The sequence below is a fragment of the Piliocolobus tephrosceles genome, chromosome 21, assembly GCF_002776525.5.
Source record: "Piliocolobus tephrosceles isolate RC106 chromosome 21, ASM277652v3, whole genome shotgun sequence".
Lineage (NCBI taxonomy): Eukaryota > Metazoa > Chordata > Mammalia > Primates > Cercopithecidae > Piliocolobus > Piliocolobus tephrosceles.
Window position 1 is genome coordinate 44,281,188 of NC_045454.1, and position 12,197 is coordinate 44,293,384.

Consider the following 12,197-nt stretch of genomic DNA (forward strand, 5'->3'; position numbering starts at 1 on the left):
AAAAAAAAAAAAAAAAAGAAAAAGAAAAATAGATATGCAAGGTTGAGGCTCTGGGAAGGGGCTTGCCCTGGCTTGCACAGCCGGTCCATGAGCTGGATCTGTGGCAGGGCTTTCAGCAGGAGCCTGAGCCTCTAAGGTGCTCCTGCTCTCCCTGACAGCCTCAGAGGGCCTGGGGCAGAGAGGCTCCCTCTGCTTCTCCTGGGCTTTCTCCCGGAGCTGTTTGCAACACCTTCCTGTGAGCACACAGCTTCCTGATGGGGCCCCTCCTGCTTCCGTTCCAGGGCAGGCTCTGTGGCTTGGGTCTGGGGGCCACCCTTGGGGATGCAGATGGTCAGGAGGGGGGCTGCTGAGAGCCTGGGCTAGTGACAGCCTGCCTCCGGCCACTCCCAGCAGCCCTGCTGGAATGCCCCACCTCTTCTGAGGCTAGGAGCATCTCCCTCTCCCCAAATTTCATACAATCCCCACCCTTGGCCCATTGTTCCTGTAACCAGACGACCTTCTCCCCTTTCCTTACCAGTCATTCGAGATTCTGATACGAAAAAAGAAAAAAGGGGCTGGGCGCAGTGGCTCACGCCTATAATCCCAGCACTTTGGGAGGCAAAGGCGGGTGGATCAGTTGAAGTTGTGAGTTTGAGACCAGCCTGGCCAACATGGTGAAACCCCATCTCTACTAAAAATACAAAAATTAGCTGGGTGTGGTGTTGCGTGCCTGTAGTCCCAGCTACTGGAGAGGCTGAGGTGGGAGGATCGCTTGAACCCAGGAGATGGAGGGATTATAGGCATAAGCCACCGTGCCTGGCCGAATCACCCATTTTCTTTTTTTTTTTGTTTGTTTTTCTTTTTGAGGCGGAGTTTGGTTCTTCTTGCCCAGGCTGGAGTGCAGTGGCGCGATCTCGGCTCACCACAACCTCCGCCTCCTGGATTCAAGCGATTCTCCTGCCTCAGCCTCCCGAGTAGCTGGGACTACAGGCATGCATCATCACGCCCGGCTAATTTTGTATTTTTAGTAGAGACAGGGTTTCTCCATGTTGGTTAGGCTTGTCTGGAACTCCCGACCTCAGGTAATCCTCCCACCCTGGCCTCCTAAAATGCTGGGATTACAGGCGTGAGCCACCCTGCCCGGCCTCGCATCACCCATTTTCTAAGATGCAGTGAGCCGAGATTGCACCTCTGCACTCCAGCCTGGGCAACAACAGAACGAGACCCTGTCTCAAGAAAAAAAGAAAAAGAAAAAAGGTCCCACTTCCCTGGATCTCCTGCTTCTCCAGAGTGGCGTAGGCTTCTCACTGTGGGTGCAGCTTCTCAAAGGCAACTTAGATCTCTTGGGGCCACGACTCTGGACTCCCCTCTCCCACTGTCTGCCTTACTTGGAGCAGTGGCAGCTCCACTGCAGAGGTTCCTGGAAGGCAGGGGGCTCCTCTGCAGGTGGGGAGAGCCTGGCCTTTCCCAGGATCTGAGCAGGCCATGTGGGGAACGTGGGCAGAGGCCTGCTCAGGGTCAGCTGTGGATGAACCGGGGCTGCCTGCATGGTGGTGCCAAGAGGTGCTTTGATGTGGCGGGTTTGCAGAAACCCTGGAGTGCCAAGATCAGGTTCGCTCCTGGTGGAGTGACTGCTCATGGCCAGGGAAGCCTCTGAGAGGCAGGAACAGCTGGAGGGGCTGTGTGTTCCGGGTGAGACTGTGGATGGCCACGCCTGGTATCTGGCGGGCACAATCCAGGCGCCGCTCTTTGGGCTGCTTGGAGGAACTACAGGCCTGCAATGTCCGGAGGGATGCTTTGAGCCATTTGGAAAGGACACACTGGGACTCTGGGTTCTAGATCTTTCACTCACTGGGGTTCCTGGGACTTCTGCCTGAAGCCAATCCCTTGGCCAGCAGGGCTCTGACTTGGGAGCCTGGTCATTTGCCAGGAAGTGGCACAGGGAGGCTGGCACCATGGGAGACCCCTCAGTCCATCAGTCACTAGTCCAGGACACTCACCCCAGCAGCATCTTTTAAAAATTATTTTTATTTATTATTTTGAGACAGGGTCCTGGTCTGTCGCCCAGGCTGGAGTGCAGCGGCACAATCTTGGCTCACTGCAACCTCCGCCTCCTGGGTTCCAGCGATTCTCCTGCCTCAGCCTCCTGAGTAGCTGGGATTATAGGTGCCCACCACCGTGCCCGTCTAATTTTTGTATTTTTAGTAGACGTTTCACCATGTTGGCCAGGCTGCTGTTGAACTCCTGACCTCAAGTGATCCACCCGCCTTGGCATCCCAAAGTGCTGGGATTACAGGCGTGAGCCACTGTGCCCGGCCACAATATTTTACTGTCAACTATCATTGCCCTACTGTGCAGTGGAATGCCCAGTTTCTTTCTCCTAAGTGTAACTTTGTACCCATAGGCCAGCCTCTCCTCATCCTCCCTTCTCCTTAGTTTTTCACCCAAATCTCATTACAGTAGGACCCTAGAATCCACTGGGTGCAGTGGCTGAGGCCGTAATCCCAGCATTTTGGAAGGCCGAGGCAGGGGCATCACCTGAGGTCAGGAGTTAGAGACCAGCCTGGCCAACATGACGAAACCTCATCTCTACTAAAAATACAAAAATCAGCTGGGCGTGGCAGTGGGTGCTTATAATCCCAGCTACTCAGGATGCTGAGACAGGAGAATCGCTGGAACCCTGGAGGTGGAGGTTGCAGTGAGCTGAGATCACGCCATTGCACACTCTAGCCTGGGCAACAAGAGCAAAACTCTGTCTCAAAAAAGAAAAAAGAACCCTAGACCCAATTTGACCTAGGAGGCAGAAGTGAAATGGCCTCGAAGCCTACACATAAATCCTGCCTCTGCCATTTACAAGCTGGGTGACCTTGGGCAGTTTGCTTGACCTCTCTGAGCCTTTATTTCCTCACGGACAAGTTGGACATGACAGTGGCGTCCACTGGCATGAACAAGGTTGCTGAGAGGACTGACATGAGGGGCATGGCCCAGCAGTTCCCACCATGCTGAGCACGTAGCAGGATTTAAGGAATGGAAGGCAATCCAGAAAAACCCATGTCCCCTGAGAAAGGCTTGCGGAAGGTGGGCAGGGAGAGGTTTGTGGGGGGACTTGGTGGGATCTGGGGAGTCCTCGGAACTGACACACACAGGGAGGCCTCACTCAAGATCCAGCCACCGGCCAGGTGCAGTGGCTCACGCCTGTAATCCCAGCACTTTTAGGAGGCCAAGACCAGCAGGTCGCTTGAGGTCAGGAGTTCAAGACCAGCCTGGCCAACATAGTGAAACCTGTCTGTATTAAAAATACAAAAATCAGCCAGCTGTGGTGATGGGCACCTGTAATCCCCACTACTCAGGAGGCTGAGGTAGGAGAATCGCTTGAACCCAGCAGGTGGAGGTTGCAGTGAGCTGAGAGCGTGCCATTGCACTCCAGCCTGGGTGACAGAGCGAGACTTCATCTCAAAAACACAAAAACAAAAAACAGCTACCAGGGTAAAGGCTGAGCTGGCGGGCCCTGCCTTGACTCGTAGTCCTGACTGTCCCCAGATGAAGTGCCCTCGGTTCAGCAAGTCACCAGGAGGCCACCACAGGACCCAGCACTCAGGTGCCATGGGCAGAGGGGGCGGGTGGGCGGGGGGTGGGGTAAGCTCCAGGAACCCCCAGAGGAGCACACCTTGCTCACGAGCACACAATTCCTTGGTGGGGGGTATCAGGAAGGAGAAGGATCCTCAGCCACAGCAGTTGCCACCCATGGACCCAAAGTTGCAGAAGCAGCTGAGGAAGGCAGAGAAGGCCGAGAGGGAGTTCCGGAAGAAGTTCAAGGTGAGGCCTCCGAGTTAAGCAGGACTCCTGGCAGGGCGGAGACCAGGGCCCCACAGATCCCAGGCTCAGAAAGAAGACAGGGGCCCGAGGGCGGCAGCACGAGCAGAGGCCATAACATCTCGCACCCCAGTTTGAAGGGGAGATCGTGGTTCACACGAAGATGATGATCGACCCCAATGCCAAGACACGCCGTGGGGGCGGCAAGCACCTCGGGATCCGGCGCGGGGAGATCCTGGAGGTGATCGAGTTCACCAGCAATGAGGAGATGCTGTGCCGGGACCCCAAGGGCAAATGTGAGTGCACCTGGCCCCGCAGCCCCAGGAGGCCCCCCCACCACCCTGGGCCTCAGAACCCACCATGCCCACTCTCTCCACAGATGGCTACGTGCCCAGAATAGCGCTCCTGCCCCTGTAAGTACCAGCCTGGACTGTGGGGGGAGGGGTGGGGGGCGGGGAACGAGCCACAGTGCCCCTTGCTGACCCAGCTGTGCTCTGCCAGGGAGACGGAGGTGTACGATGATGTCGACTTCTGCGGTACGTGGACACTCTGGGTGGGCTGGAGGGACCCTGGCGATTCCCCTGGGGAGCTGCTCACCATTGGGCATCTGGGGAGAGGGGTCCATGGAAGTCACGCTTCCTCGGCAGACCCCCTGGAAAACCAACCACTTCCCCTGGGACGGTAAGGCCGGTAGGCATGGGGCAAGGACAGCCGGCCAGCCCAGCGCCCGCTCACCCAGGAGCCCTGGATCCCGGCGCGGGAGTCACAGAACTGCCCGGGCTTGTGCCTGGCCACATAAAGTCCGTTTAAAGCAGTCCCTGCTTCTTGTCTTTTCTTTCCCTCCTGATTGGCAGAGTGGAGCAAAGGCACGGGAACCCCCTGACCAAACACAAAAGGGGATGTGTCTGGGGTCACCCTGCCACAGTCTCACCCCTCACGGATAAAGGCGAGGGAGAAAAGGGTGGCAAGAAGCTGGTGAGCAAGGGGGGCTCCTGGTGATCAGAACCCCATGTGCTGCCAGCCAGGGCAGCCAGGCAGGACGTGTCCCTCCACAGGCAACAGAGGAGCAGCAGGCAGGCCTCCTTGCCGGGTATGCACACCTGCTTGGCCTGAGCGGATCCTGAGGGCGCTTCACGGGGGTAAAGGGTGGGGCCTATACCCAATTCTGACAGAGCCCAGATATCAGATTTGGCCCGAGCCTCTGGCAGGACTGAACATGGGTGGAAGGTGGCACACAGTTTGGTCTGTTTCAGCAGGGGAAAAAAAAAGCCAGAGAACAAGCCCGACTGAGGCAGGGTCTGTGCCCCAGGGCGTTCACTTCGTAACAGGGAGACAGGATGGCTTTCGGGAGGCTTTTCTTCATGTTTGAGACAGAGTCTCACTCTTGCCCAGGCTGGAGTACAGTGGCGAGATCTCGCTCACTGCAACCTCCTCCGCCTCCTGGGTTCAAGCGATTCTCCTTCCTCAGCCTCCTGCGTAGCTGGGATTACAGGTGCCCGCCTCCCAGATTACCGGCACGAACCACTGCGCCTGGCCTCGGGAGGCTCTAAACAGCCAAATGCTCCATTATCAGCCCAGGGATTACAGCCCACAGGAAGGCAGGTTCCAAGGAAGAGTCTCCCCCAATCTGTGGGCAGGCACTCACCCCTGGGGCCTCAGACAGCAAGAGAGGGGATGAGATCCTTGGACTGGAAGCTCCAGTGACCCCAGCTCCCCACACCTTGGGCGGTTGCCCACACAGCACACACAAGCAGGCTGTTTTCAGGAACTGGTATTTATTATCAAAGTCATATTCGATGTCAACAAGATGCCACAACTACAAAAAAAATTGCGCACATTGCAATCTCAATGCAAACAGTCAAATGGAACCCCAGTCATTAAAAAAGTAATTCAAATTACCCCAAAAAGCAACTGAATTTTTTAAACATCTTTATACATCCAGCCAACAAATTAAAATGGTTAACAAGAAAAAATACAAATTCAGAGGTCTCGTATCGATGTTTAAAAAAGGCAACTGCTTAAGCGTTTCTATCAATTCGAACGTCAATCTCTCGGCCACTCAGCTTCATGCCATTCATCATCCGGCAGGCTCTCTCGGCCACCTCTGGCGACTCGAACTTAACCACACCACACCCCTTGGACTTCCCGTTCTCCATCTTGATATCGGCGTACAGCACGTGGCCTGGGACAGGGAGGGAAGAGACCACACTTGTCAGGCAAACCCAGAGCTCAGCCTGTCTGGGCTCCACTCAGTCCCGATTTTGTTAGATTTTGGTGGACAGAGTAAAAAATCCGTCTCAACGGCTTGCCCCCGAGAACCGGAGAGGCCCTGACACCTGGAGCACAAAGGCTCAGAATACAATGGTGGGAACCAGTGACTAGGCCCTTGGCCACACTGCCATTCTTCTGCTAACAGAGCCTGCCCCTGCCCCATGAAAAGCCTTCCTGGAGGATTCAGTGCACGCGTTTACGCTTCACAAAGTTCAAAGAAGAGGGCGCCGAGTAAAAGCCAGCTTTATAGGCAGAAAGTTGGCTATATATTTTACAAAGTTTTCATTTCTGATACGCCACCGCCCCTAGTTACAAAGCCATCCGCAATCCAATGGACACGTCTGTACTGTCCAAATGAAAGCCAGCAGGTTTCACTTATTCATTTGAGCACCTGTTAAGCATCCAGGTATGTGTCAACTCTGCAGAAACAGGTCAGAACCCTAGAGGACAAAGGCTCTACTCCAGGAGTGCCAAAGGTGCTAAGGCCACAATGCCAGAGGCAGGAACTCTGCCTGAGAGGGCCCAGGGTAGGTAGGGTGGAGGGGTCCTCAGGGGAAAGTTCTGAGTGAATTAACACAGAAATTCACCGGAAAGACTTGCCAGTAATGGCTCACACAAGAGCACTGCGGAACATGTGCAGCACTTGCTGCTCAGGTTCTGGGACAGGAGGGAGATGGAAGAGGATGGGACCAAATCTTCAAGACGCTTGTGAGTCTGGACTTCCTCTTGAAGGTACAGGGCCCCTCCAGGCATTGCAAAAGTGGGGGTTAGGGGTGCTGTGATCCCTATTCTGGCCTTTTCAGAATATCTAGCTACAACGTGGAAACTCAGGAGTGGGGAAAGAGGTAAAGAACGGGGCAAAGAGGCAGGTCGTGACTCAACGGCTTGCCCCAAGAACCATGGAGAAGCAGCAATGGTGGTGAAATCGGAGCCACTGCTGAAACAGGAAGCGGGAGGATAGTGCGGAAGCAGCCGCCCAGTCCTCTAGCTCAGACCCCTCTAGCTAAAAAGAACAGAGGTGGTGCATGAGGTGTGGGGGCTCACCCTGGAGGGCAGGGAAGGAAGACAACTTGCTTTCAGCCACAGAGGGAGCCCTCCAGAAGAGTAGCACGATGTGCCAGGAAACCAGGAGACCTTAGCCTCATCCTCACAGGAGCTGCTGTGTGCCCAGAGCCTGCAGCGCCTCCCCATGGCACCTGCTGGGCTAGGTGTTCTCTTCGAGGCCCTGAACCAGCTGTGCTAAGGGAAAAGCGACCTTGTCTAGGATGTTTTTATTTAGCGTTGCCACCTAGAAGCCAGGTGACCTGAGAAGGAAGACTGACATCTGTGAAATGGGGACACTACTACCTTGTTTCAAAAGCCTCAAAAAGGAAATTAGGATGAAATGAGAATACAGGTGAAAAACGTGTGACACATCACAGGACACTCAACAATTAGCCGGCGTGGGCAGAACAATGGCAAGGCCATGAGTCCGGAGCCGATGGAGGGGCTGGGAGGGAGGCTTTGCTGCTGACTTGGCTGCGTCACCAGCAAGCATGAGGGAGGCACCTAGAAAGCCGTTCCCAATACTTACCACACTCGTTGAATTTGTCCTTCAGCATCTTCCATGTGAAATCGAATGGGAGCTGAGGGGGAAGAAAAAAAGGGAGACTGATGTGTGATTAAACCAAATCCTAAGGCACACATTGCAGCTGGCTCTGAGGGCTACGCTAGATTTCTTACTATACCAAGAAGCTGGCCGCTCTTCAGACTGAGGAGAACAGCAGGGAACTAATAGGTCCACGTGGGACAAGGCTGTGAAGTGGCACAGCCAGCTCCCCGCCTGGGGCTCAGACTGTGGGAGCACCGTGCAGAATGGGACGCTCGGGCCTGTGGTGCGCAGCCCACAGTCACTAAATAGTGGCTAAGGGTGGCTGAGCTGGGGAAAATAATTCCGTTGTGCAAGACACAGTGCCTCTTCAAGCCAAGAAACTGCAGTCTCTGAGCTCAGAGTCTGCTCCATATTCTAGCGCAGTGGAGAAGCCCAGGCTCTTCCAGAACCCACAGTTCTCACATTCCTTACTTGTCCCACTAGCATAAAACGTTTGGGACAGAAGCAAGGAGATGTGGTCCCCTTTGGAGGGGCCACCTCTGACTTCATCCTGCTGCTCTTTGCCTCCCCTGTCCCCTCATGCTCACCACCACCAAGAAGTTCCCCAAGAGCCACTTACATTTCTCACAAATATCTGGCAGGCCTTCCTGGCCACCCCAGGAGCATGGCCTCCAGCTCCACCAAAGGAGCCTGCGAAGCTTCCTCCAAAGTTGCCACGCTCCATCTCGATGGCACGGTCAAAGCTGGCACCGCCACCGCCACCCATGGCCAGGCCCATGCGCTCAATGCCAGCGCCCAGGGCCGGGCCCATGGCGGGGCCCATGCGCTCGAGGCTGTTGGCGCCCATGCGCTCCAGGCCCATGCGCTCGAGGCTGTTGGCGCCCATGCGCTCCAGGCCCATCCGCTCCAGGTTGTTGGCGCCCATGCGCTCCAGGCCGGTGGCCATGCGATCCATCACAGGGCCCATGCGCTCCAGGCCAGCCCCCATACCTGCGGGCACCATGCGCTCCATGCTCAGGCCCATGCGCTCAATGGCAGGGCCCATGCGCTCCACGCCAGAGCCCATGCGCTCAATGGTCTGGCCCACACGGTCGATGGGAGCGGCCATGCGCTCAAGGCCGAAGCCCATGCCGGCACCCATGCGCTCCACGCCTGAGCCGATGCGCTCCATGGTCTGGCCCATGCGCTCGATGCTGGAGGCCATGTGGTCAAGGCCCAGCGGGCCCATGCGCTCAATGCCGGAGCCCATACGCTCCACGGAGCCCATGCGGTCCATGACCAGGCCCATGCGCTCGATCTCGGAGCCCACGCGATCCATGCCGTGGCCCAGGCCTGCGCCCATGCGCTCCATGCCGGCACCCCCAAGGCGGTCAATGCCAGGACCCATCCTCTCGATCCCAGGGACGCTTCCTCCACCTCCACCTGAAACAGGGACACAGAACACAGGTTGGTGTCAAGAACCTGAGAATGCGTGTGCACAACACGCCAGACCACTTCAGCTCATGGGCACGGATCGGGGTAAAGGCCCACCATCATTTACCGTTAAGACACCCCTCAAATGTTGACAACAGCTACAGCTGGGTGATGGACTCATGGGGGCCTCCCAGCATTCTCCCTGCTCTATGCCACAGCTGAGATTTCCATAACACAACTTCTAAAGAACACCCCTGTATGTGTGTCTGTGAGGTGCTAGTGTCTGTGATAAGCTTTGTGAACCATGGATGTCAATTCTTGAGACCTCTGAGGTTTCTCCATCAGCAAATACTGAGAAATGCTCCAGGGGGAGGCAAAGACACACCCCACTCAGAGGGCCACCCAGGGTAATGAACAGGAGTTAGTTATGTGGAGACAAGTCCAAGTCACTCCCACCTTGCCCTCTCAGCCTGTCCCTCTAGGATGCTCTGCTGGGGGCCACTCTGGCTGTGTTTCCTCAGCGCTTCCAGGGCACAGAGAAGGATTTTCGGCCACACCATCAAGCAGAGGTCAAAAAACACACACCGAGAGATCCTCTGTGTACAAATGCACACAACTGGCCACTTCTAGGGACCTTATTATCAGGGAAACCAAATGATTTGCTGGCTTTGGAAAGAAGATGTTGATGGAACTGCAGAGTGGGCTCTGGTAGCAGCTGGGGGTCAGCCAGCAGAACAAAGGGACCCCCCACCCGTGATGCTTGCAACTCTGGAAAGCAAGGGTCTGGCTCCATCAGCAAGGACACCCCTTTCCACATGCTGAGCGTGGGGCTCCTCCCCGAAACCCTGTCGCTTGCCTCTGAGAGTGGCCATCAGCCCAGAGCCAGCCTGTGACTGACCCAAGCAGCCTAGTCAAAAATACCAATTCAAGAGGAAACTCAGCAGTTTCTCTAATTGGCTCTATAACTGACCACAGACAAGTCTCTCTGTTGCTCCGTGCCTGCTTCCTTAGCTGCACAGCAGCACACTGAGAGGCAAAAAGCAGGCCCAACTTTAAGAATGTGTGACTTTCAGAGGGGAGACGTCTCAGAACTTCCCCACAGTATAAGGAACCTAGCGAGAATGGGCACTTTGCCCAAAGGCATCAGAAATGAGGTGGGGCGGCTGGATGTGGTGGCTCATGCCTGTAATCCCAGCACTTTGGGAGGCTGAGGCGGGCGGAACAAAGTGAGGAGTTCGAGACCAGCCTGGCCAACATAGTGAAACCCAATCTCTACTAAAACTGCAAAAACTAGCTGGGCATGGTGGCGAGCGCCTGTAGTCCCAGCTAGTCAGAAGGCTGAGGCAGAAGAATCGCTTGAACCCGGGAGACGGAGGTTAGAGTGAGCTGAGATCGCGCCACTGCACTCTAGCATGGGCAACAGGGTAAGATTCCGTCTCAAAAAAAAAAGAAAGAAAGAAAGAAAGAAATGAGGCAGGGCAACTCCCAATGCCAACAGAAGCAAAAGACTGGGAGGAAATGGTGCCAGTGCGGAGCTCCAGAGCTTCTTCCCAACACAGAAGTCAGGAGGTGAGATGCCAAGACACTCAGAGGGAAAATCAGGCTGAAAAAGTACATTTGGGCCGGGTGTGGCGGCTCACATCTGTCATCCCAGCACTCTGGAGGTGTGCAGTTCAACTGAGGCCAGGAGTTTGAGATAAGCCTGGATAACATGTCAAAATGCCATTTCTACAAAAAATCAAAAAATCAGCCAAGCCAAGTGGCATGCGCCTGTAGTCCCAGCTACTTGGGAGGCTAAGGTGGGAGAATCGCTTAGGCCTGGGAAGTCAAGGCTGCAGTGAGCCGAGATTGCGCCACGGCACTCCAGCCTGGGCGACAGAGCGAGACTCTGTCTCCGAAAATACTCAAAAAGTACATTTTGTTCTCAGTATTCATAAAACTGTGTATGAAAGAAAGATTCAGAACAAAATGTTTCCAGCAGTCATCACTGGGCGATGGGGCTTCAGACCATACTTTCTTCATATTTTCCTATTGAGTACATGTATCTATTTCCTGTTGAGTACATTACATGTTGGGTGGTGTACTTTCAGTCTTATCAAGTCTAAGGAAAAAATATTTACTTTTAGGAATTTGTAATGTGGAAAACAAAACCCCCAAATGAGAGGTACTCTAACAGTGAGGATGGCCGGCCTGTGCACCGCACATGCGGAAGCACTCTCACATGCATTCGCTCTCCAATGCATCCCTGAGGAATCCCCCATTTTACAAATGAGTGCTATGAGAAACAGAGAAGTTCGGTGACTTGCCAAAAGTCACACAGCTAGAAAGAGGCAGAGCTGCTCCCACCCCGGGCAGTCTGTGTCAGAGCCCGCACTTCTCACCACTAAGCTCTACGGTCCCCAGCGATAAACGGCCTGTTCTAAAATAAACAAAACATCAAACTAAGCGGTTCCTACCTCCTCCCTGCTTTGCAATGATCTCTCCTCTCTTCAGTGCATTACTTAGGATTTCTAAGGAAATCAGGAAGAAAAAAAAATTAGCCAAATTTCTCTATGGCAATACAAATGTGCTCATTACAGATTCCAGAGTAGAAATACTACTAATAAAAATGACAAGAAAAAGAAAAAGGGAAAGGGGTTTGAGAAACACACGCACAGACAAGATCATTTTACAGAGAACTAGGAGAGTCCTTGATGCTGGGTCACGATGCCAAGACCCCACGTAGCTCCAGAGTCCGAGGCCCAGCGTGCGGGGTCACCTGCGAATGCGCCCACCAGAGATAGGAGCCAGTGCATTCATGAACTGAGAGCCAGAGCAAGAAGGGGGCCATTGGGTCTTGCTCAGCGGCAGTTTTCTAAAGTTGGTCCAGGTTCTCAGGACTGAGGCTTCCTTGCCTCACCTGAGCTGGAAACTAAGCCCCCACCCCCAACCCAGCCAACTTCTTTTTCAGAAGACCACCCAGCAGCACCCACTTGGAGCCCACATTTATCCACCCAGAGGCAACTCTCGTTATCATAGAGCAAATTAAAGCTGTAGCTCCACGGACAGCCTCAATGCTAACGAATGAGCTCTGCGTGGAAATCCTTGAACATGCCAGCCCTGCCTGAAATGAGCTGGGTGTGCTGTGACT

General features: G+C 54.6%; 2 protein-coding genes across 13 annotated transcripts in view; one reads left to right on the top strand and one right to left on the bottom strand.

The window, feature by feature from the left end:
- Window positions 1–4,606, top strand: part of PRAM1 (PML-RARA regulated adaptor molecule 1) — an 18,021-nt gene extending 13,415 nt beyond the window's left edge. For 2 of the 3 annotated variants that reach the window (XM_031934894.1, XM_031934895.1), the window contains 5 exons: window positions 3,520–3,577; window positions 3,687–3,795; window positions 3,926–4,088; window positions 4,172–4,205; window positions 4,294–4,606. In XM_031934894.1, coding sequence (XP_031790754.1) covers window positions 3,520–3,577; window positions 3,687–3,795; window positions 3,926–4,088; window positions 4,172–4,205; window positions 4,294–4,477 — 548 coding nt within the window. In that variant the 3' untranslated portion in view covers window positions 4,478–4,606. The remainder of the gene's footprint in view (window positions 1–3,519; window positions 3,578–3,686; window positions 3,796–3,925; window positions 4,089–4,171; window positions 4,206–4,293) is intronic. The other variant, XM_023197452.3, reaches the window with a different exon arrangement.
- Window positions 4,607–5,549: 943 nt separating this feature from the next.
- HNRNPM (heterogeneous nuclear ribonucleoprotein M) overlaps window positions 5,550–12,197 on the bottom strand; it is a 41,890-nt gene continuing 35,242 nt past the window's right edge. For 6 of the 10 annotated variants that reach the window (XM_023197424.2, XM_023197421.1, XM_023197417.1 and 3 more), the window contains 4 exons: window positions 11,524–11,577; window positions 8,274–9,076; window positions 7,637–7,688; window positions 5,551–5,974 (listed from right to left, as the gene is read on the bottom strand). In XM_023197424.2, the coding sequence (XP_023053192.1) occupies window positions 5,811–5,974; window positions 7,637–7,688; window positions 8,274–9,076; window positions 11,524–11,577 (1,073 nt within the window). In that variant the 3' untranslated portion in view covers window positions 5,551–5,810. Of the gene's footprint in view, window positions 5,975–7,636; window positions 7,689–8,273; window positions 9,077–11,523; window positions 11,578–12,197 lie in introns of all 10 variants that reach the window. The other 4 variants (XM_023197422.1, XM_023197419.1, XM_023197418.1 and 1 more) reach the window with 2 other exon arrangements.